We start from the raw sequence: 24680 nt of genomic DNA, 5'->3' as shown, positions 1-24680 counted from the left end.
CTGAGGCTTTGCAGTCTGCAAGTCTTCCCTCTGGGGCAGTGGAAATACCGTCCGTTTTCACCTAAATTGAGCGGATTAAACCTTGGTTCTTTGCCCTTCATTTCCTCACCAGTTGCCGTCCCGGGGTTTAGGCCATCACTCTTTCCCTTTAACAACCAAGAGTTGGAAATCACATGGTCATAGTGCATAGGGAGTCCGGAAAGCTCTTACGCAGGTGATTTTGAGCAACAGTGAGTGTGGGCCCCGCAGATATATGTATTTGGAAGTCAGGAGTGGGTGTAAGTGCCATCTAAGATCTATTCATAGGACCGGGATAACCTACCTCCCTCCTTCTTTATGTTATAGAATGAAAACATTGACTGGTATGTATACAGGATTTCTCTACCCAGCCTTAAGAGCTGTGACCTAGAAATTAGTTCATTAAAATGTTTACTTAGGTAGCACATGTGGTTTTTGGATCTTTTAGACACCCATTCTCCTGATTAAGAGTGAAACTCATGTAAGACAGATCTAGATTTATCTTCTCACTCAACCACTTACTGGCTGCTTACATTAGACAGGGTTTTTAACCATTTCCCCTTGTGTAAGGTGGGAATATAGTTAATACTTTTTGAGTGCTTACTTTGTGTTAGGGACAGTTCTCAGTTCTTCACATGTATTATAATACGACCCTATGTAGTTCTTGTGATTATTTCAAAGGTGAGTGAACTGCAACATAACAAGGTTAAATAACTTGTTCAAAGTCACATACTTGGTAAGTGGTGGAGCCATGATCCCAACACAAATTGACTCCAAAATCTTCACTCTAATTTAACAGGCTATATGTGTTCTTTCAGCACTAAGTTGATAACGTTGTTGTATTAAATGAGTTAATGCATATAAAACACATAGTTACAGTGCTTGGTTCACAGCTAAATTGTATTGATTGCTACCATCATTTGGAACTGTAAATGCCTACCCAAAATAGGTAACGAAGGTGAAAAAAGAGAACAGAGAAGCTATAACTTTCCATTTTAATGAGAGAACTGCACTTCAAGGAAACAATTTATGCAAGGTCACCACAGCTGGGGAATTATAGAGGTGTTTGTAAGATACAAATCTTCTGTCGCTGTACATTACTTTTTCTGTTCCACCAAACAGCAAAGGCTAGAAGAATGGTTCAGGGGTGCCTAGGTGGCTCAGTTGGTTAAGCATCCAGACTTCAGCTCAGGTCATGATCTCACAGTTCATTAGTTCAAGCCCCGCTGAGAGTGTAGAGCCTGCTTTGGGTCCTCTGTCTCCCCCTCTCTCTGCCCCCACCTCACTTGCCCACTCACATGTGCTCTCTCTTTCAAAAAGAAATAAACATTAATAAAAATAAAAAATAAAAGAATGGTTCAGAGATGAAAAGGATCTATCTACTTAATGTGTTACTGATTTTTTGAAGACATTAATGATTGTTTTCAAAGGAAAATTCTTGAGTTACTACTTATAAAAAGATATGTATAAAATGAAGAAAATTAAGTGACATCTTGTTTTGTACACAGCAGCATACTTCTGATTCAGCCCCTCCACTTAGCTATAAAAATGAATTAATCAGAACTGCCTGGCATTTTCCTGAGCAAGACTTTCAATTGGACCCAGCATGCTTCATTTCATCCAGAAGTTTTCTCAGGCATCTTCAAAGGTTGGTTTATTCGGCAAATATTTGTTGGCACTGCTTTGCTGAGGCAATAGCAGTGAAAAAAAAAAAAAAAGACAAAAATCTTTATCCTTATATATTTAGGTGATGCGGGAAAAGGTGGGTAAAACAAATTATTTCATATATCAAGTGGTAAGTCCTCTGGAAAAATATAAAACAGAGAAGGGGAATAGGGAGTATCAACAATAAACTTAAGATTGTACTTAAAAATAGGTTGGAAGAGAGGGAATAGGCTGTGCAAACAGCTCAGGGAAGAACATTCCAAACAAAAGGAAGAAAAGACTCCAGGATGGAATCATTCCTAGCATTTTGAGGAGTCACCAAGATTCTTAAATAGCTTTTTTTTCTTTCATTCAATGCTTTTTGAGTCACTGTTCATCTATTAGCTAGTTGAAGTCTGAAATCTGCTCACTAAAGCACAGAATCAGCAGGAAAGGTTTTTATTTTGGCTGTGACCATGAAAGGCACTGGGGAGTTTTTTTGTTTGTTTGAAGACAAAGGAAAAAATATGGTTCTGACTCTCAAGTATATGGAGACAAACACATAATTTACATTCACCGTGAGAATTATGATGGGAGTGTGCAGAAGATACTTACATAGTTATAGGAGCATTAATTCAGACTGGGGAATGCTTCATGCTGAATTTTGAAAGATGGGTTCCCTACAGAGAAAAGTAGGCAGAGACATGTAGGAAGGAATGGAGCTATGGAAAGTATAGTTTCTATAAAGCTAAACTGGAAGGTAGATTGCTTTATCAATATAAAATAGCATTCCCACAGTAATTAACACTGCTTCTTTTGCAAGTTATAAATAGAAGAGGCAGTTTAAAATGTCAGATCCTAAAGGTGTACTCTTTACCTGTTTCTCTTTCAGATACTCCTTTCATAGGATAAGGTTAGTGGTAGGAAAAAATACATCACTAGGTTTCTATTCAGTTTCTTTTGCATATTTTAGCACTATTTGCTAGCCTTAGCTAGCATTAACATCACCCTATAGTACAATCTTTTTGTAAGTTTGATGTACTAATAGAAAGGAGATGCTTTGTTTTTATATTGTTTCAGTTTGGGATTAACTAAGAAATTGCGATTATTTTAAAATTTGTTTTTGTCTACTGGTTCTGTTTTCTCTTTAGATGCTGAAGTACCCTTTCACATTCCGACTAGGAGCCAGCAGAATAGAAACACTTTCTCTCAAGACATGTCTCCAGCAAAACTTTTCCCCTTTGTTGCCAGGGCCTTGGTTTTTCTCATCATTCCCAGTGTATATGAACAAGACACAATACTATCATACTTCCCCATGCAGCTTTAAGAAGCAGCAGAAGCAAGAAGTCCTTCCAACCAAGCCACCAGGCACCATAAGTTTCCTGCTTGAAAGCCCAAAGCCAGTATTATACATAATTCTGGCAGGAGTAATCCCCTTTGTTGCTCCACCACTGGTCATGGTGATGGCAAAGACTTATATCCCCTTATTAGCTTTTACTCAGATGGCTTATGGAGCCAGTTTCCTATCTTTCTTGGGAGGGATCAAATGGGGTTTTGCTCTGCCAGAAGATAATACAGCCAAACCAGACTTCCTCAGTTTAGCTAGTAGTACGCCTCCTCTTCTGTTTTCATGGTTTGCCTTCCTTATTTCTGAAAGACTCAGTGAAGCTATAGTCACAGTAATAATAGGTTTGGGGATAGCATTACACATTGAACTTTTTCTCCTGCCACATTATCCCAACTGGTTCAAAGTCCTTAAGATAGTAGTCACTTTAGTGGCTTTGCTTTCATTTGTAATCACTTTACTAGTTAAAGATATTTATCCAGAGAAAGGACTCAAGAAGCCTGGTCAAATAGAATAAATATAAAAACTACTTTGTAGATAATGTTAGCATGTTGGCTACAAGCCTCATAAAGTTGTGTTTTGGCATCACCTTTTTCTTCTTCTCTTGTTTAGCTTTTGTTCCCCGTCAGTGGTTATTTATTCACAGATTTTTTTTTTTTTTTCATTTCTAGAAATCTTTATTTCCTAGGAATTACTTGATAAGAGTTTGAAAATCCCTAACAAGTCATTTTCACTTTAGGTTACAGCTTTCAGTGTGTATGAATTATACATAACATTTTAATGTTTTACTTGTTTTGAAAAACGTAAAATGAAAAAATATATATATAAAATGATAAAAATGAAAATCCTTTTTGCTAGAGCCTTATGATCATTGAAAAAAGACACGCATATTCTCCCATAAGAGGAAAACTCTGTATCCATGAGTGTCTGAAAATAATAGGTGGTTCCGTTGTGGGGTTGTCATTGCAATTGGCCCTGAGAATTGCATTTCCAAGCTCATTTTATCTGGTGTAATCTAGTTATATGAGCTGAAAGGATCTGTGGCTCTAAAAGTCAGTAGGGAGCAGTATCATAAGGGGAAAGCCATATTCAAAGAAAAGCTGGACACATTTTCCAGTTTGTATCCAATTTTTATAGACACAACCCCATCTTCAAATATCATCAGCTGGTCAGAAAATTTTTAAATAAAGTCACAAGTATGTATAAATTAGGAAAAGTAAAGCTGGGTTACACAACTCAGAAGCTTTTTTAAAAACAGAAGCAACACCTTAGGTTCTAACTTGAAAACAGTCTCTTGAGATTGTCTTCTAAAAAAAGGAAAAACAATTTAATTGGCAGAAGACTATAAATCAGTAGGAGCACATGGGTGACTCCGTTGGTTAGGTGTCTGACTGAATCTCAGCTCAGGTTATGATCTCATGGTTTGTGAGTTTGAGCCCCACATCAGGCTCTGCTGGCAGTGCAGAGCCTGCAAGTGATTCTCCCTGTTTCTCTGCCTCTCCCCTGCTTGCTCACTCTCTCAAATCAATAAACTTAAAGAATATAAACCTGGTATATGTTATCTTTGGATAATGTATTCAAATATTAGTTAACTTGATTTTCATAAATTGTGTGTTGAAATCCTCGCCCTAATATCTCAGAATGTGACCTTATTTGGAGACGGGGTCTTTACAGAGGTAATAAGGCTAAAATGAGGGCATATGAGTAAGCTGTAATGTAATATTACCAGCATTCTTCTTTTTTTATTACCAGTATTCTAATAACAAGGGAAAACTTAGAGATAAACATGCATACAGGGAAAATGTCATGTATACATGAAGGTGGCCATCCACATTCCAAGGATTCCTAGAATACATGCCTTCCTTTCAGCCCTCAGAAGGAACCAACTACCAACAAGTTGATTTTAGACTTCCAGCTTCCAAAACTATGAGACAATAAGTTTTATTGTTTAAACTTCTGTGGTACTTTGTTACACCAGCCCTAGCAAACAAATACCACAGAGCTAGACCTTGTTCTGATCAGTGAGAAGCTTACCAATAAAACCACCACACAATCCTTCTTTATTAATGCAGAGAATACGTTACCTACAGTCTGACACTAAAGAAAAGAAACCTTACACTTTAGAAGCTCTTTCTCAGATTCTACTCACAGTGTTTTGGTGAGGAAACTGCTTCTAAATTACATGAGGACTGCAAAAATTAAAACTCTGATCTCAAATTCATCATCTTTCAGAATAGGGGCAAGTCACTTTTAAGCTAGTTGCCCAATTTCAATAAATGAGGCAGGCAAATGCACTTTGCAAGTGAATTACAGTGTATGATTCTTTAAGAAAACATTCTAGGGGGACCTGGGTGGCTCATCAGTTAAGTGTCAGACTTCAGCTCACGTCATGATGCACAGTTTATGAGTTCGAGCCCTGCTTTGGATTCTGTGTCTACCTCTCTCTCTCTGCCCCTCCCCCACTCATGTGCTCTTGAGCTCGCTCGCTCTCAAATATTTAAAAAAAATTTTTTTAACTGATTTTAAAGTACATCCAACTTTACATTGCACAGGACGTCTTGAAGTATATTAGATTGTCAAATATTAAAAAAAAAAAATTTTTTTTAGTTTATTTATTTTGAGAGAGACAGAGAGAGAGAGCAAGCGGGGTAGGGGCATAGAGAGAAAGAATCCCAAGCAAGCTCTGCACTGTCAGAGCAGAGCCCGATGCAGGGCTTAAATTCATGAACCATGAGATCATGACCAGAGTTGAAGTCAGACACTCAACCAACTGAGCCACCTAGGTGCTCCAAGATTGTCAAATATTTTGAAGGAAGATCACATTAACAGCTGCTCAGAAAACAGATTTAAATGTAAGAACTAAATGTGCAAGTCCCTAAAGGTAAAACAAAACACTAAAAAACTTGGTTAATCCTATTAGTTTGGTGGTGATCCAGGAACACCACTAATAAACTAAGTTATAAGTAATACAAGGAAAGCAAAAATCAACATACTTTATTAGTACATTATTTTTAAAACAGTGTCACTACCCAAAAAATAATAAGCATTTTTACAATTATCTATTTACAGAGATTGTCTGGACCTGTTAAGCCCAAACATGGATTGTCTTGACAGGTTTCTGCCACCACAATACAAAATGCCTCCCTCACAGTGCCATTTTAGTTTGGCACCAGGCAATAATGGGAACTAAATTACAGTAGTATTTTTTAAATCTCTTTTGAACCAGAATGCAGATTTTCTATAACTAGAAATATTAAAGGCACATAAATTAGAGCTTCAATAATTTACAAATGATCTTGATACTTCATTCCTTGACATTTTATAGGTCTCAGCCAAGCATCTATGACACTTCAGACTTTCAGGATACCCCAAAGAAAGGGACACAGAGCTTTGTGTCTGCACTACTTGGGCTTTTCTTAATACATGCATATGGTTAAGTTATGGAAGAAAGTACCCTTGTGGGCCAATCCAAATATTTTGGATATGAGTGCTAAGTCTTTAATGCTTACCAAAGATTGTGTATCTAAATAAGCTGCTGATCCCTGTTAACAATACCCTGAAGAACTTTAGTAAAGAAAAAGGGAAATCAGGGATATACAAATCAAATCCTGGAATCACTAGGTAAACGTAAATGTATGCAAGACCTTTAATATGTATGGTTCCAAACGACTAGTGGAAATAAATAAAATAATGATCATGTACACAAAGAATGTTCCTCAGAACTGGACAGAAAACATTCTTTAGAATGTTTCTCAGGTGAAAAATGAAAAGTTCTGAGAAGCAGTTTTGGATCAGAGTCCTTTAACTTAACAATGTCTATAAAAGCTTCATAGGTACCTACAATTCCACTTTTTCCAAGCAAGGCAGTAGGCTTTGTACTAAGTTCATACTTAGGCTTGCTCAAGTATAAGTAAGCTTTACCAAGGTTGATGGTGTAATAAAATTCCCTCTTCCCAAAGCCAAACTAAGAACTATTTAGAAAATAGGTGTTAACCTCCCACTAGGCTCTGTTACCCATTATATTATCCAATTGCACTAATAGACTATCACTAAGAACCTCCTAGTAATTCCTCACTTGCATTTTCAGCATTAAGACAAAAAATATAAGTGAACAGAAGCTTTTTTAACCCTGTGAACAATAGGCAAAAATGTATCAATCTATATAAACATCTATACAGATAGCTAGATATTTCCCACATGTCCCTCCCAGTGTATCTGCTGCTAATAAAAAGTCTGGGGCTATTGAAAACTCCTGGCATCAAATGAAAGTAGGGAGTTGTTTCATTGGCTTTTCTCTGTAGGTTCAACTATGGCCATGGAGCTATGGACTGAATCATGAATGTACAGACATCTTTAAACTGTCTCACTCAAATTCTTGTATCACATAAGGGTCATGTTACAGCTTGGCTTGCCCCGGAGAAACAGGTAAAGGGGCTATTAGCCAAGAAGCTTCTAGCAAATCATTTTTACAATTAGGACTCTTCCCTTAGGGGAAAATTCTAGAGCAAAAACAGCATTGCTATTGGTAAGCTTAACAAATTTGTGTGAGTTCTTTATTAATTTAGGATATGTTCCATATCTCCTCTCACTCAAATTCTTAGAGAAATCATTCTTTAGTCATCTAACCTATCAAATACATGGAAAACTCAACAGAATCAGAGGGTCCTATCACCAAATACATATGTGATTTGCAAACATTTTATTTTCAAAATGTTTCTTGTGCTCCCTTATGCTTTATATTTCATAGTACAGCAATACCACCTTCACAACGACTGGTGATCATGTTACCGATTTCTGTCCATGTATCTGAATGAGGGTTATAAACTTCAACAGAGTCCAAGGTACCTGGGGCCAAGAAATCATGGCTGGAAGATCGACCTCCAGAAACATACAGAAGCCCATTAACTGCCACAACACACATGCCTGCTCTAGGCACTTTCATCGAAGCAACTTCAACCCACTTTTCCTGGTTAAGAGGAAATAAAAAAAGAGCAGAAATCATAAAATGGTAACAGAGAAAACTGTTGAGAAATCAGATACTCTAGTTCTTTTTACATGTTTAAATTTCAAACTCACAATCCAGTCATATAAACATTTTCAAATGAACTTTTGAGTAGGCATAGACAAAAGTAACGAGTTTAGAGGAAAACAACTGAAAAACATGTTTGATTAATTATAAATCATGATCAGGAGACAATCTAGAAATCCCTTATAGGCAGGCATTCTATAAAACTAGTTCTATTGAATATAAGTAGGTAATGCGCGCACACACACACACACACACACACACACCACAAACCCACAAAGCTCCAAGAAGAAAAAAGCTCTATACAGAAGGACTTTAATATGCTAATGACCTTTATTAATCTCCAAGATAATGATATTACTATCAACACTTGTCCAGTTATTAACCACGGAATCCTTTTTTTCGAAGATCATCTAGTGGAGTTAATGATTTGCAAAATGTATTTTCAGAAAAAGTAGGGGCGCCTGGGTGGCGCAGTCGGTTAAGCATCCGACTTCAGCCAGGTCACGATCTCGCGGTCTGTGAGTTCGAGCCCCGCGTCAGGCTCTGGGCTGATGGCTCGGAGCCTGGAGCCTGTTTCCGATTCTGTGTCTCCCTCTCTCTCTGCCCCTCCCCCGTTCATGCTCTGTCTTTCTCTGTCCCAAAAATAAATAAAAAACGTTGAAAAAAAAAATTAAAAAAAAAAAAATCCACAAAAAAAAACTATCAGAGTACAAGTGCTACAAGGTTTCAGGATATAAGATCAACAGACAAAAATCAATTGAATTTCTATACACTAGCAATGAAAAATCTGAACATGAAATTAAGAAAACATTAAAGGAATAAAATACTTAGGAATAAATTTTAAAAACAGAGTTCAAGGAACTGAAAATTATAAAACATTGTTTAAAGAAACTGAAGACGACTAAACAAACAGAAAAACATTCCATGTTGAAGATGAAAAGTCCTAATATTGCTGGGGCACCTGGGTGGCTCAGTCAGTTGAGTGTCCGACTTTGGCTCAGGTCATGGTCTCGCAGTTCATGAGTTCGAGCCCTGCTTTGGGCTCTGTGCTGACAGCTTGGAGCCCGGAGCCTGCTTTGAATTCTGTGTCTCCCTCTCTCTCTGCCCCTCCTCCACTCGCTCGCTGTCTCTCTCTCTCTCTCTCTCTCTCAAAAATAAGTAAACATTAAAAACATTTTTTAAAAAGGTCCTAATATTGTTAAGATAGCAACACTCCCTATATTGATCTCTAATTCAATGTAATCCCTATCAAAATCCAGCTAGCTTCTTGGTAAAAACCGACAAGCTGATGGGGCACCTGGTTGGCTCAGCTGGAAGAACATGAGACTCTTGATCTTGGGTTTGTGAGTTTGAGCCCCACACTGGGTATACAGATTATTTAAAAATAAAATCTTGGGGCGCCTGGGTGGCTTGGTCGGTTGGGCGGCCGACTTCGGCTCAGGTCATGATCTCGCGGTCCGTGAGTTAGAGCCCCGCGTCGGGCTCTGGGCTGACAGCTCAGAGCCTGGAGCCTGTTTCGGATTCTTTGTCTCCCTCTCCCTCTGCCCCTCCCCTGTTCATGCTCTGTCTCTCTCTGTCTCAAAGATAAATAAACGTAAAAAAAAAATAAATATTTTTAAAAATAAAATCTTAAAACAAAAAAAACAAAACCTGACAAGCTGATTCTAAAATTCACATGGAAAGGACCCAAAATAGCTAAACCCATTTTTTATTTTTTATTCTATTTATTTATTAAGTTTATTTATTTATTTATTTTGAGAGAGAGCATGCGCATGAGTAGGGGAGGGACACAGAGAGAGAGAGAATCCCAAAGAATCCCAAGCAGGCTCTGCACTGTCAGCGTGGAGCCTGATGTGGGGCTCGAACCCACAAACTGTGAGATCATGACTTGAGCCAAAGCTGGATGCTTTGATACCTGAGCCACCCAGGTACCCCTAAACCCCCTCTTTAAAAGAAGTACAAAGTTGAAGGACTCACACTGTCCAATTTCAAAACTTGCTACAAAGCTACAGTAATGAAGACAGTGTGGTAGTGGCATTAGAATAGGCATATAGATAGATAAGTGAATAGAACTGACAGTCCAGAAATAAAACCCTCACTTTCATAGTCAACTGATTTTCAACAGAGGTGCCAAGACAATCCAATGGGAAAGAATAGTCTTTTCAACAAATAGTGCTGGGATGATGGGTTAGCCACATACAAAAGAATGAAGGTAGACCCCTACTTCAACCCCTATACAAAAATTAACTTAAAATGAATCAAAGACTTAAATATAAGAGCTAAAACTATAAAACTCTTAGAAAAATACCTTCATAACACTGAATTAGGCAATGGTTTCTTAGTTATGACACCAAAAGCATAAATGACAAAAGAAAAAAACATCAAAATTAAAAATGCTGATTTTTTTTTTTTAAAGTAGGCCTCACACCCAGCATAGAGCCCAATGTGGAGCTTAAACTCACAACCCTGAGATCAAGACCTGAGCTGAGATCAAGAGTCAGACGCTTAACCAACTGAGCCATCCAGGTGCCCCAAAAATGTTTGTGCTTCTAACTATACCATAAAGTGAAGAAAATCACTTTTTGGAATGGGGGGAAATTTTTGCAAATGATACATCTGATAAAGGACTAGAATATATAAAGAACTCTTACAACTCAATAATAAAAAGACAATCCATTTTTCAAAAAATTTCTAATGTTTGTTATTTGAGAGACAGACAGACAGACAGAGAGACAGACAGAGCATGAGCAGGGTAGGGGCAGAGAGAGAGAGACAAACAGAATCCGAAGGAGGCTCCAGGCTCTGAGCTGTCAGCACAGACAGCTGGGTTCAAACCCACAAACTGTGAGATCATGACCTGAGCCGAAGTTGGAATTACTGTATCATCCAGCAATTCCACTCCTAGGTATGTATATACCCAAGAAAAATGAAAACACATGTCCACACAAAAATGTGTACACAAATGTTCACAGCAGCATTGTTTATAATAGCCAAAAGTTTAAACAATTCAAATGTTTGGTGTGTGAATAATATCTCAATAAAGCTGTTAACAAAATTCTTTTTACTTGAGAAAAGAAAGAAAATTTAAATCTTTAGGCTTTAAAGGTTTTAATAACCATAAGTGGTTTAAGAACCATAAAATTCAAGTAACATTAATCCACATTTCCCAAAATATGTTCCCTGAAACACTTTATTCCAGAAATGCTCCACAAACATCCACAAACAAAAGGGTTTGTGTGCACCATAAAATTTGAGAGATTTAGCATAAAGATGCATAAAGCATATTATTGTACTAAATTGTGTAAAGAAACTTATTTAACTTTGTTTAACCCGACTTTCCCTACATATAGTTGATTAGGGGAACACGTTACCTAATTCCTCTTAACAGTGCAAAAAACTAGGGACACCTGGGTGGCTCAGTCAGTTGCGTGTTTGATTCTTGATTCTGGCTCAAGTCATGATCTCACCATTTGTGAGACCAAGCCTGTGTCAGGCTCTCCACTGATAGTGCAGAGCCTGCTTGGGATTCTCTCCCTCCCTCTCTCTCTCTCCCCTTCCCCCACTCATGCTCGCTCTCTCTCTCTCTCTCTCTCTCTCTCTCTCTAGATAAATATAGTACTCCATGGAAACTAATTTGGAAAAAATTGCTCTAACCTATAAGCCTACAGCATAACACACCTTATTACTGCATATCCCAGCACCTAACAAACTGTGATGTAATTGTCTATTTACGTCTATATATTCCCCACTAGAATTTAGGCTCCTTAAAAACTGGGGCCTTGCATGTTCAGTTTGCCCTGTTTCCCCATGCATAGTATCTGATCGATACTTACATACTAAGAAGTCTGTACAAGTGAATGAATAAATGGATTAATGAACAAATGCACAACAGAATGGTGATTCAATGAAGACACAACCTTTCCCTATTTTCCTCTAATCTTCCCTTCCTAGCATAATTGAGTCAACCCAGTATGTGAGAGGAAGAAAGTACATTGGTGAGCTCATATACGCAGTGACAAGAAGGGTTATGTACAGGGGCGCCTGGGTGGCTCAGTCAGTTGAGCGTCCGACTTTGGCTCAGGTCACGATCTCATGGCTCATGAGTTCGAGCCCTGAGTTGGGCTCTGTGCTGACAGCTCAGAGCCTGGAGCCTGCTTCATATTCTGGGTCTCCCTCTCTCTCTCTCCCCTCTTCCGCTCATGCTGTCTCTGTCTCTCAAAAATAAATAAACATTTAAAAAAAAAAAAAAGAAGGGTTATGTACAGAAGTGGCAGTTAGAGAAGAGAGTTGGACATAGTAGGGAGATTTGTTTCATTTAACAAGTACATTGAATTAACAAATAAGTAAATATACAGTTGACCCATTAATAGCAAGGGGGTTGGGGCACCTACCCCCATGCAGTTGAAAATCCATGTGTAACTTTTGACTCCCCACGAACTTAATTACTAATAACTTACTATTAGTAAATGTTATTAAAAAATCATAAGGAAGAGAAGATACATTTACAGTACCGTATTGTATGTATTGAAAAATTCCATGTATAAGTGGACCCACACAGTTCAAAACCATGTTGTGTTCAAGGGTCAGCTATAGGGAGAATAATAGGACCCAAGTTTTTAACTAACAGAGAAGGTATTTACAAAAATGGAAATGGGTAAGGCCTGAAAGAATCTGAGATATTGTACTGGAATTTGGAGTTATCATTATGAACTCATGGTTTTATAATGTATAATACTTACATGTTACAGAAATATTTACAAATTAATGTGCGTGAATATATGTATATAAATATATATATTTCCTAGCTCTGTTTACTGAGAGTGCCTAGAAGCAGCAATACCCCAGTAGTAATGAGCAGTCCAAGTGCCTAGACCTTGGTTTCTAAATACTATCCTTCCCTAAGACGAACTGGAGCTTCTTAGAGAAATGGCTGATTCCAGGGCTAGAGCAGAGAAAGTACAAAATAAGCTTGAAATATTTTATTATCTATAAAGTAATGCTCAATGAATGATGGAACATGTCAAAAGGACACAGGAAGGATTTCCACTTACAGCCATGGTAGACTAATTGTTACCAAAGCTGTCCTCCTGCCATAAAAACCTAGAAAACTGGACAAAACCTATGAAACAAAAGTTCTCAGACAACACACAATGAATAATTGTGATCCCTTAGAAAAAGAAACAAACAAGGTGTCCAAGCTTTCTGTCTGATGGGGCTTTCTAAACAGTAGTACAGGGAAGGAGATTCCCAAGCACAGCATGACAGTAATCTGATTTAGGAGACAGAGATCATAGTTTAGAGAGGTTGAAGCAGCTAAGATTTGCAAGCAAGACTGCCAGAGGTCCCCTTGTGTCTTGAGTACTACTAATCTGTTCAATGCATAAAGTGAGACTCTATTAGAACAGGCAAAGAACTAATAGGAGGATGTGACGTAACAAGAAATATGTATTTGGTCTCTGGCCCCAGTTCCTGACACAGAACTCCTAAATCCTTTGGAATTTCCTGGGTGATAGAAGTGTCTTTTGTTCTAATGAGGCGCTCTTAATAGCTTCAGAATGAGAGCTGGTTATCAGAAAGACCAAGCCAGAATTAGAACCTCGGAACTTTTAGCCCCACCCCCTATCATCTGGGTAGGGGAGAGGGGCTGGTGGTTGAATTAGTAATCAATTATGCTTACATGATGAAACCTCCATAAAAATCCCCATACTATGGTGTTCGGAGAGCTTTCAGGTTGGTAAAGACATCCATATATCACAAGGGTATCATACCCCAAATTCTACAGACTCCTACACCCAAGACCCTTCTGGACCTTGCCGTATATACCTCTTTATCTGGCTATTCATTTATATCCTTTATAATAAACCAGTAATAGTACATAAAGTGTTTCCCTGAGTTCTGTAAGCCATTAGAGCAAATTATTGAACCTGAGGAAAGGATTTTGGGAACCCCTGATTTGTATCCAAATCAAACAAATGTAATGTAAAGAAGTCAGTGGTTAACCTGAAGTCCCACTGCTTGAAATTGGTGTGTAAAGTGAGGGGCAGTCTTGTAAAACTGAGCCCTTAATCTGTGGGGTTGTTAGGGTCAGAAATGAATTGACTTGAGGGTACCCAGTTGGTGTCTATCAAGAACTAGAGAACAGTTTGGTATGGAATACCTACACATTTGGTGTCAAAAATATTGTGACAACAAAAACTGTTTTCCTTGATAGGAGGTGTAAGCTGAACAATTCCCAGAGCTCACACAAGGCTAGAGGACATTCTAGTTTTGAGTAGCCAAAATAAAGAAACCTTGCTGAATACCTGGGACATTAGCAGAGACTCAAGAAGGGTCATTCTTTAGTAGGAGACCTACAAGAAAGACTACTCTAGACCTTCCCTACAAAGCTTAAGAACATTTTTCAAAAGAATCAATCTGATTTGCAAATGATGTAACTGTTTATCAACAGTTAAAAGAAGAAAATAAAATCCAAACACTGAGCAATATAACATTCACAGTGTCCACCATCCAAACGACAGTTACTAAAAATGTGGAAAAGCAGGAAGAATGTGACTCAAACCAGAAAGAAAAAATTTCAACAGACACAGGTCCAAAAGTGATGATAATAATGGAATCAGCAGACAAGGACTTCAAAACAGGTGTTATAAATATGTTCAAGGATCTAAAGGAAAATATGGGGGCGCCTGGGTGGCGCAGTCGGTTAAGCGTCCGACTTCAGCCAGGTCACGATCTCGCGGTCTGTGAGTTCGAGCCCCGCGTCGGGCTCTGGGCTGATGGCTCGGAGCCTGGAGCCTGTTTCCGATTCTGTGTCTCCCTCTCTCTCTGCCCCTCCCCCGTTCATGCTCTGTCTCTCTCTGTCCCAAAAATAAATAAAAAACGTTGAAAAAAAAAATTAAAGGAAAATATGGACATGATGAGAGAAGCGGAAGACATAAAAAAAGAAAACCCAAAAATATCTTTTAGAGCTAAAAATATATTTGAAGTGAAAAATTCCTTAAATGGAATTAGACACTGCATATTAGAAGTCAATATAGATTAATAAACTTGAAAACACAGCAAGAGTAACTATCCAAACTGAAGCACAAAGTTTCACTTATACAGGATGAATAAGTTCTAAAGATCTAACATATAGCATGGTAACTATAGTTAATAATACTATACCGTATACTTGAAATTTGGTAAGAAAGCAGATCTTAAGTACTCTCACCACACACAAAAAAAAGGAAAAGAGAACCTGAAACTAATATAACACTGTATGTTAACAATACTGGAATTAAAAAAAAATTAGAGGGGCGCCTGGGTGGCTCAGTGGATTGAGCATCCGACTTTGGCTCAGGTCATGATCTCACGGTTTGTGAGTTCGAGCCCACATCGGGCTCTGTGCTGACAGCTCAGAGCCTGGAGCCTGCTTCATAGTCTGGGTCTCCCTCTCTCTATCAAAAATAAATAAACATTAAAAAAAATTAAATAAAAATTAGAATGACTAATACAGACTTTAGTAAAATGGAAAAAAAAGAAAAGGAAACTGTGATGTGATGAATATGCTAATCAGTTTGATTTGGCAATCATTTCATAATGTATATCAAAACATCAAATTATACACCTTAAATCTATACAATTTTTATCAAGTATGCCTCAGTGAAGCTGTATAGCAAAAAAACAAAACAAAAAACAGAAAACAAAACGGAAGCACAGAGAGAAAAGATGCGGAAAAATTAACAGAATCTCAGTAACCTGTAGGACCTGGGCATGTTATTGGAGTCTCAGAAAATCTAAGAAAATCTAAGGAAATATGGCTGAAAACATTTAATTTGATGAAAGCTATAATTCTACAAATTCAAGGGGTTCAGTGAATTCCAAGCAGGTTAAACACAAAACCCCAACAGGACACACCATAATCAAATATTGGAAACCTATGATAAAGAGAAAATTGTAAAAGCCTCCAAAGAAAAAAAAGACACGTACAAGGGAACAAGGATAAGAATGACTACTGACTTCCCATCAGAAACAGTGCAAGAAGATAATGCCTTTTAAGCAATGGGGGAAAAAAAAACCCATAAAATTCTGTGCTCAGTAAAATATCTTTTGGAGCACCTGGGTGGCTCAGTCAGTTGAGCGTCTGACTCAGGTCATGATCTCATGGCTTGTGAGTTCCAGCCCCACATGGGGGTCTGTGCTGACACCTTGGAGCCTGGAGCCTGCTTCAGATTCTGTGTCTCCCTCTTTCTCTGTCCCTCTGCTGCTCGTGCTCTGTCTCCCTCTTTCTCAAAAATAAACATTAAAAAAAGAAAAAAATATATATCTTTCAAAAAATGAAGGCAAAAGAAAACCGTTCAGAAAATGAACACTGAGAGTGAATCAACGCCAGCAGACCAACACTAAAAGAAATATTAAGGAGAAGTTAGTTCTTCATGCTAATAGAAAATGTTACGAGATGAAAACTTAGTTCTATAGAAAAGAATAAAACTAGGAATGATAAATATATACATAATTATAAAAGACTTTCACATTAAAATTTTATGTTAACCTCTTGCACTGTTGGTGGGAATGCAAATTGGTGCAGCCGCTCTGGAAAGCAGTGTGGAGGTTCCTCAGAAAATTAAAAACAGACCTACCCTATGACCCAGCAATAGCACTGCTAGGAATTTATCCAAGGGATACAGGAGTACTGATGCATAGGGGCACTTGTACCCCAATGTTTAGAGCAGCACTCTCAACAATAGCCAAATTATGGAAAGAGCCTAAATGTCCATCAACTGATGAATGGATAAAGAAATTGTGGTTTATATACACAATGGAATACTACGTGGCAATGAGAAAGAATGAAATATGGCCTTTTGTAGCAACGTGGATGGAACTGGAGAGTGTGATGCTAAGTGAAATAAGCCATACAGAGAAAGACAGATACCATATGTGTTCACTCTTATGTGGATCCTGAGAAACTTAACAGAAACCCATGGGGGAGGGGAAGGGGAAAAAAAAAAAAAAAAAAGAGGTTAGAGTGGAAGAGAGCCAAAGCATAAGAGACTGTTAAAAACTGAGAACAAACTGAGGGTTGATGGGGGGTGGGAGGGAGGGGAGGGTGGGTGATGGGTATTGAGGAGGGCACCTTTTGGGATGAGCACTGGGTGTTGTATGGAAACCAATTTGACAATAAATTTCATATATTAAAAAATAAATAAATAAAATAAAATAAAATTTTATGTTAAATATAACTTTTTAAAGCAAATATAACAAAAGGTATTATGGGGTTTACAACATATATAGAAGTAAAATGTATAACAAAAGCACAAAGAATGGAAAATGGGAAAATGAAAGTATATTTTTGTAAGTTTCTGACATTCAAAGTGAAGTGGTTTGGGGTGTCAACTATACTTGAATTAAAAAAAACTTTTAGGGGTGCCTGGGTGGCTCAGTTTGTTTAGCATCCAACTTCAGCTCAGGTCATGATCTCATGGTTCATGAGTTCCAAACTCATGTCAGTCTCTGTGCTGACAGCTCAGAGCCTGGAGCCTGCTTCAGATTCTGTGTCTCCCTCTCTCTCTCTGTCCCTCCCCAGCTCGCACTCTGTCTCTCTCAAAGATCAATAAACATTTTAAAAAAAGTTAAAACAAAAAAGAAGTGGTTTAAAAAAAAAAAGAAAGTGGTATGATATTATGCAAAGGTAGCCTTGATCATACATATATATATATATATATATATATATAGTATAAATATGTATAATACATAATATAAACACTACAATAACCACTAAGAAAAAGGTGAAGAGTTATAGTTAATTGGACAATAAAAGAGATCAAATAGAATACTAAAACAATTGACATAAAGACAGAAAAGAGGGGGGAAAAATGAAAGAAAGAATTGTAGAAATAGAAAAACAGCAAAACAGGAGTCTAGAAACCAATCATATTTGTAATTACATTACATATAAATAGTAAAAACTCTAAAGACTCCGTTTGAAAGGCAAGAAACTGTCAAACTGGATTAAAAAGAGACTACAACTGGGTCACCTGGGTGACTTAGTTGGTTAAGCATCTGACTCTTGGTTTTGGCTCAGGTCATAGATCTCACAGTTTGGGAGTTTGAGCCCCGCACTGGGCTCTGTGCTAACAGTAAGGAACCTGCTTGGGATTCTCTCTCTCCTTCTCTCTCTGCCCCTCCCCTGCTTGCTCTCTAAGTAAATAAACTTAAAAAATAAATAAAAAAAGAGACTACAACTGTATGTTACCTTACAAGAGATGCAACTTGTAAAGATATAGATAGATTTAAAGTAGAAGGAAAGAAAAAGATGTACCATGCAAATAATAGTCAAAAGATAGCTTGGCCACATCAATGATTATATTAATATCAGACAAAGTAGACTTCAGAACAAAATATAATACCAAAGATAAAAACAAATATTTCATGACTATGAAAGGATCAATTTCATCAAGAAGACATAATAATCCCAACCTGTACACACTTAATAACAGAGATTCAAAATATGTGCAGGGAAGGGAAAATTCCTCCTTTACCCTTAAGGTCTTCCAGCTGGACTAAGAATTAAATTTACATGAGACAGATTAACAAGAGAAAAAAAGTTTTATTACTTGCACACAAAGGCCCAATAATGTAATTGAGACCTAAAAAAGTGACAAAGGCAGGTGGTTTTTATATGTTTTAAACAAAGAGAGAATAAATCTGTGGGGAATTGACAGGACAAAGTAAAATTAACTTTTGGAGCTTCAATTAGTAAGGAATTGTAAAAAGAATTTGGGTTCTGACAGTAAATTAGGTTTTTTTTTTTAAATGTTTATTTAATTTTGAGAGAGAGAGAGACAGGGGCAGAGGGAGAGAACAAGTTGGGGAGGGGCAGAGAGACAGGGGGACAGGAGATCCAAAGCAGGCCCTGCGCTGACATCCCGATGTGGGGCTCGAACTCATGAACCGTAAGATCATGACCTGAGCTGAAGTCAGATGTTCAACTGACTGAGCCACCCAGGAGCCCCCTGATAGTAAACTAGTAAAAACAAAAATAATAAGGGCTGTTTATACACCCTTCTTGGCTCTATATTTCCCATCTCTGGTGATACCTCTTTATTTCCTGGTACAGGAAAGGTACCTTTCAAGTGAGAGATTTATTTCCTGCTTTCAGGGGGAGAGAGGAGGGTCTGAATATCCTTCTTGCACAAGTGGTCTCATAAGTAACTTTTATTTAAAATAATATGCCAGGGGCGCCTGGGTGGCTCAGTCGGTTGAGCAGCCGACTTTGGCTCAGGTCATGATCTCACAGTCCGTGAGTTCAAGCCCCGCGTCGGGCTCTGTGCTGACAGCTCAGAGCCTGGAGCCCGTTTCAGATTCTGTGTCTCCCTCTCTCTCTGCCCCTCCCCTGTTCATGCTCTGTCTCTCTCTGTCTCAAAAATAAATAAACGTTAAAAAAAAATTTTTTTTTTAAATAAATAAAATAATATGCCAAAGTGGTACATTTTAGGGCGGCCTGCCCTTGACTCCTACATTTGAGGTAAAACCTGACAGAAATGAAAGGAGAAACAGACAAATCCATAATTACACTTGGAGATTTCAATACTTCTTTCTTAATAGTTGACAAAACAATTGGACAAGTTGAAAAGAAAAGACTAGGGAAGACTCGAATAACACTAACCAACTTGACTTAATTGACATTTATAGAACACTAAAGAGTAGAATACAAATTCCTTTCAGGTGGACACAAAACATTTACCAAGACAGAAATCATATAAAGTATGCTCTCTGATCATAATGGAATTAAATTAGAAATCAGTAACACAAAGATCTGGAAAATTGCCAAGTATTTGGAAATCAAATAACATACTTCTAACAATTCACTGGTCAAAAAAAAATTGCCAGGGAAATTAGAAGGTATTTCAAGATAAGTGCTAATTAAAATACAACATATCAAAATGTGTGGGAGCCACTTAAAGCAGGACTTGAAAATATAGTTTTAAACATTTACAATATTAAAAAAGGAAAGTCTAAAATCAATCATTTAAGCTTCTACTTAAAGAATCTAGAAAAACGTGCAAATTAAACCAAAAAAAAAAAACAAAACAAGAAAAAAATAGAAACAGAAATCAATGAAATAGAAGATGGGCAATCAATAGAAAAAAAAATCTATGATACCAAAGTTGGTTCTTTGAAAATAAAAAAAAACCCTACAGATGATCAATATCATGAATGAAAATGTGCATATCACTACAGATCTTATAGACACTAAAAAAATAATAGGATATTAAACACTGAAATCATCCACCCTACCTCTTCGAAGGAATATTTTTCTACAGTATGAAGAGCATCTTGTGTCTCATTCCATCCTCCAACAGAATAGATACAATCATTAAGTGCAGCCACTCCAAGATATGCTCTCCTGGTTCCCATTGGAGGAAGTGGAGACCAACGCTTAGAAAGTGGATCATATACTTCAAAAGAACGAAGCTCTATTCCTTCATTGCTGATGCCCCCAATTACGTAAATTAAACCTGGAAACAGAATAGAAAATTTTACAAGAAATAGAATATAAATATTATAAAAAGTAATATGTCTGCTATGCTGATGCTATATTTAACATAGAGCTCACAATAGCCTTTTAAGAGAGAAAATTGACTTCTGTCTAGTATATCATAGCTCACACGTAAGCATGTTACAAAGATTTAGAGGTATAAAGTGGCATTTAATTTTCAACGAACTTACAATGCTGTAACAAAACAATCTGTCAAACAAGGTTTTCTCATCTTATTGTCTGCCTGATGATCTCAAGTTCCAGAACCACTGCTACCATAAGGTAAAAAAGGGAGAGGGATTTTTTTTCCCCCTAAAAAAAAATGCCAGGCACTTAAACTGGGAATGACATAGCCTTGTTTGTGACAGCCTACCTGTTGCTCAAATGGACACAGAGAAGTGAATTCAAATTATAATAGTTATATGGCTAGATTAAGGTATCAGGATCAATCACCAGAGTACAAGAGAATGTAATTCACAGTGAGTTTCTGATTAAATTTGATTTGAAACTAATGGTCCTGACAATCTACAATTATTTTTGAATGCCTAGCATTGTTTCCCATATTCTAAAGTGAGGAGCTATATGTTATAAAGAATGGCATTTTAAGAAATGTGTGCTAAATGTCAATGAATGTGGGTTCTAGCTCCAACTTTGCCAGTAACGGGCTATGAAAAAGAACACACAACCTTCCTGATCTCTAGCTTGCTCCTCTATAAAGGGGTTGGAATAATCTCCAATATGCCTCTCTAACTCTGTAGTTTTCGAAGGTGCAACACTGTGGTTTATAAGATGGCCAAATATATATTTCTCATCTATATTTGGTCTTCATCCACAGTCCCTAGCTCACAGCAACCTGAACCCTTAGAATTTCCGAACTGTTAAGAGTGATAAGGGTGTCTTTTGTTATGTTAATGAGGTAACTTTCGGAAAGTACTTAAGGATGGGGACTGGTTGCTAAAGGAGCAAACCTTGTGATTTGAGTTTTGGAACTTTCAGTCTCACGCCCTGACCTTCTGGGGAGAGGAGAAGTTCTAGAGGTTGAATCAATCACCAATGGCCAATGATTAATCACTCATGCCTATGTAATGAAGGAAGGCTCCATAAAAATCCAAAAGGACATGGGGCACCTGGGTGGCTCAGTTGGTTAAGCGCCTGACTTCGGCTCAGGTCATGATTTTGCGGCTTTGAGTTTGAGCCCTGGACTGAGTCCTGCATTGGGCTCTGTGCTGAGCCTGGAGCCTGCTTCAGATCCTGTGTCTCCCTCTCTCTATGCCCTTCCCCTGGCCGTGCTCTGCCTCTCTCTCTCTCAAAAATAAATAAACATTAAAAAAAATTTTTTTTTAAATCCAAAAGGACAGGATTTGTAGAGCTTCTGGGTTGGTAACATATGGAGATGTGAGTACACTGGCACACCTGGAGAGGGCATGAAAGTTCCGCACCCCTTCCCCATAACATCCCCTATGCATCTCTTCCACCTAGCTATTCCTGAGTTATATCCTTTTAGTAGTAAGTGACATTTCCTCTGAGTTCTGTGAGCTGCTCTAGCAAATTAATTGAACCCAAAAAGTTAGAACATCCAATCTATAGCCAGTCCATCAGAAGCACAGGTAAGAGCCTGGTAAGGATGAGTGTCTTATAGGACTGAGTCTTCAATCTGTGGAATTTGAGGCTATCTCCAGGTATGGGTACATAGTGTTAGAAGTGAGGTGAATTCTCCAACACCCAGTTGGTGTTCTGAAAACCACTTGTTAGTAGGAGGGAAACTTCCCCCTACCTCCACACTGGAAACTTAGTCTCAGAACACCTGATTTGCATGGGAAAATGAAAGTAATAAATACAAAACAATTAGAGAACACTATAATATTACACAATATAGTCTGTACCATGTAATCTGAACATCTAAATGCTAGTGAAAGTCTGAGAAGGTACTCACAAAACAGAAAGAACTTGAGCTGGGAACAGCTGGTTGAGTTATCGTAACAATGAGCAGACTGCTCATTACTCTACAGGTACATATAAATCTGCTCTCCAACTCTGGACAAAGAATCTGGAGTGCTTACCAACTACTTCTCAGGATATAGTAGACAATTAAAATATGTTTGTATACCATTTTAATATGCAGTACAACATTTTTCAAATCTGTCATAACATTATATTCTGTATGGATTGAATCACAGTGTGCCCTGTGAGAAAACACTGAAAAAGCCAAAAGAGACAGTGAAGATCATTTTTTATATCCTCTTCCTACTTAGAAATACTAAGGACTGCATGGGAGAGAAAATGACAAAGATGAAGGTTCAAAGGTTTATTTTGCTAGTTAGGTATTTGTGCCTATCTGTAATTTTTAATTCTAGTTTTGTTTATTTTGGAAAAAATGATTATTTTGGCAATACAGAAATAAGGACCTAAGAGGTTAAAACATATAAAACATTTAAAAGCAAAACTTCAATACTGTTAGTGTCAACCATTCAATATTAACAGACATAAAATATACTCTTGTGAAAATAAAGCCTCAAGTTTCTTTTTTTCAAAAATATTTCTTCAGGAAAAAGTTTTTAGAAAGCAATTACCTTGCATTTCACAACACCCAAAGTAGTAGCGTGACATAGCCATGTTGCCAACTACTTCCCATTTATTTTCATCAGGATCAAATCGTTCAATGGTGTTCCCTATCTCAGCTCCAACCCATCCACCTGTAACCAAATAGAAAATGTTATTTCTGGATAAAGGAGTCTTATTTATGAAAAACACCTTAGCAAACAACTTTATATTGTGAATGATTATCATATGGAGCAGATTTACATTGTGAATGATTATCACATTATCAATGATTTGTCCAAGATCATATGAGAAGTTAGAATCTGACTATATGGATCTTAACTCTCTGCTTAGTTTCCATTAGACATTTAAAAAACAAAACAAAAACAAACCCATATTGCTTAAGAAATATGGTACTTTACAAAACTACCTTTTAAAACAACTTCTGCATATTCAGAATGGTTGCCCAAATTTAAAATGTGAAGATTTAAAATGCTCCACTGGACATCTATCTCATCTATACTTTATCCCCCTCTCCTTCTAAGAGCTCTATACTTGACAATATTCTCTACATAATTCAAATTTGAAAATAAAAATTATTTATAAAGCTGAAAAGGCATAAGTTTCTTATAGGCGGGAAGGAAAATTTCTAATGTAATCAGAATCTAAAAATTAAAATAATACTAGATATCCTTAAACTGAACTGAACAGCATAATTACCCAAAGCATAGATAGCCCCATAACACACACACACTCCCAAGCCACAGCGGGGGTGATTCATTGAAGCTACAGTTGTCCACTGTTTAGTAACCGGATCATAGCATTCAGTACAGTCAAAAATCATTGAATCCTTCTCACCTGAGTTCAATAAAAGAAACACATATCAGAAGGTTTAGTAATGCTAATAGCCTAGAACCATAATACAACACTCAGTAGTATTCATGTTATCAGAGATTCAACTATTGTCTGATTTTTTACTATTAAAATTCATTTGCCCAGAAAAAAATAAAAACAATAAAATTCATTTGCCTAGTGTTATTATAAATCAATAGCACTTTCATTTATTAAAGTCCACTTAATGAAACAAAGGCATAATTTCCCTATTATCTATTTCCAATTCTACCACCCAAATAATCCATGTAATTATTGAGGATGAAATTTATATTTTAACACTTCTATATTTTTTCATGCATTAGTTTGGATAGCTAGCTCTGGTACAATTTGAGTTTTAATGCAATCCTTATCTAGCAACAAACAGAAAATAAAATTTCTTCTTTTTTTTTTTTTTTGTAATTTTTTTCAATGTTTGTTTATTTTTGAGAGGTGGAGACAGAGTGTGAGCAGGGGAGGGGCAGAGAGAGCGGGAGACACAGAATCTGAAGCAGGCTCCAAACTCTGAGCTGGCAGCACAGAGCCTGATGCGGGGCTCGAACTCACAAACCATGAGAGCATGACCCGAGCTGAAGTCAGACGCTTAACCGACTGAGCCACCCAGGTGCCCCAAAATTTCTAAAAAGATACCACTTAAAATAGAATTTTAAAAAATACTATACCTAGAATTAAATCTAATCAAAGATTGTACAAGACGTCTA

At 37.3% G+C, this 24680-nt stretch overlaps 2 protein-coding genes across 5 annotated transcripts in view; one reads left to right on the top strand and one right to left on the bottom strand.

The window, feature by feature from the left end:
- Positions 1–24680, top strand: part of TMEM69 (transmembrane protein 69) — a 145172-nt gene that overhangs the window by 1876 nt on the left and 118616 nt on the right. Inside the window, exons 2-3 of one of the 3 annotated variants that reach the window (XM_049618677.1) lie at positions 1530–1666; positions 2814–4531. In XM_049618677.1, coding sequence (XP_049474634.1) covers positions 1625–1666; positions 2814–3524 — 753 coding nt within the window. In that variant the 5' untranslated portion in view covers positions 1530–1624 and the 3' untranslated portion in view covers positions 3525–4531. Of the gene's footprint in view, positions 1–343; positions 1667–2813; positions 4532–24680 lie in introns of those variants that run through there. The other 2 variants (XM_049618676.1, XR_007455040.1) reach the window with 2 other exon arrangements.
- Positions 5986–24680, bottom strand: part of IPP (intracisternal A particle-promoted polypeptide) — a 40884-nt gene continuing 22189 nt past the window's right edge. For both annotated transcript variants that reach the window (XM_049618633.1, XM_049618632.1), the window contains exons 6-9: positions 23809–23946; positions 23121–23243; positions 20310–20530; positions 5986–7973 (exon numbers count right to left, since the gene is read on the bottom strand). In XM_049618633.1, coding sequence (XP_049474590.1) covers positions 7749–7973; positions 20310–20530; positions 23121–23243; positions 23809–23946 — 707 coding nt within the window. In that variant the 3' untranslated portion in view covers positions 5986–7748. The remainder of the gene's footprint in view (positions 7974–20309; positions 20531–23120; positions 23244–23808; positions 23947–24680) is intronic.

The sequence above is a fragment of the Panthera uncia genome, assembly GCF_023721935.1.
Source record: "Panthera uncia isolate 11264 chromosome C1 unlocalized genomic scaffold, Puncia_PCG_1.0 HiC_scaffold_4, whole genome shotgun sequence".
Taxonomy (NCBI): Eukaryota; Metazoa; Chordata; class Mammalia; order Carnivora; family Felidae; genus Panthera; species Panthera uncia.
This window is presented reverse-complemented; position numbering and strand designations above follow the sequence as displayed.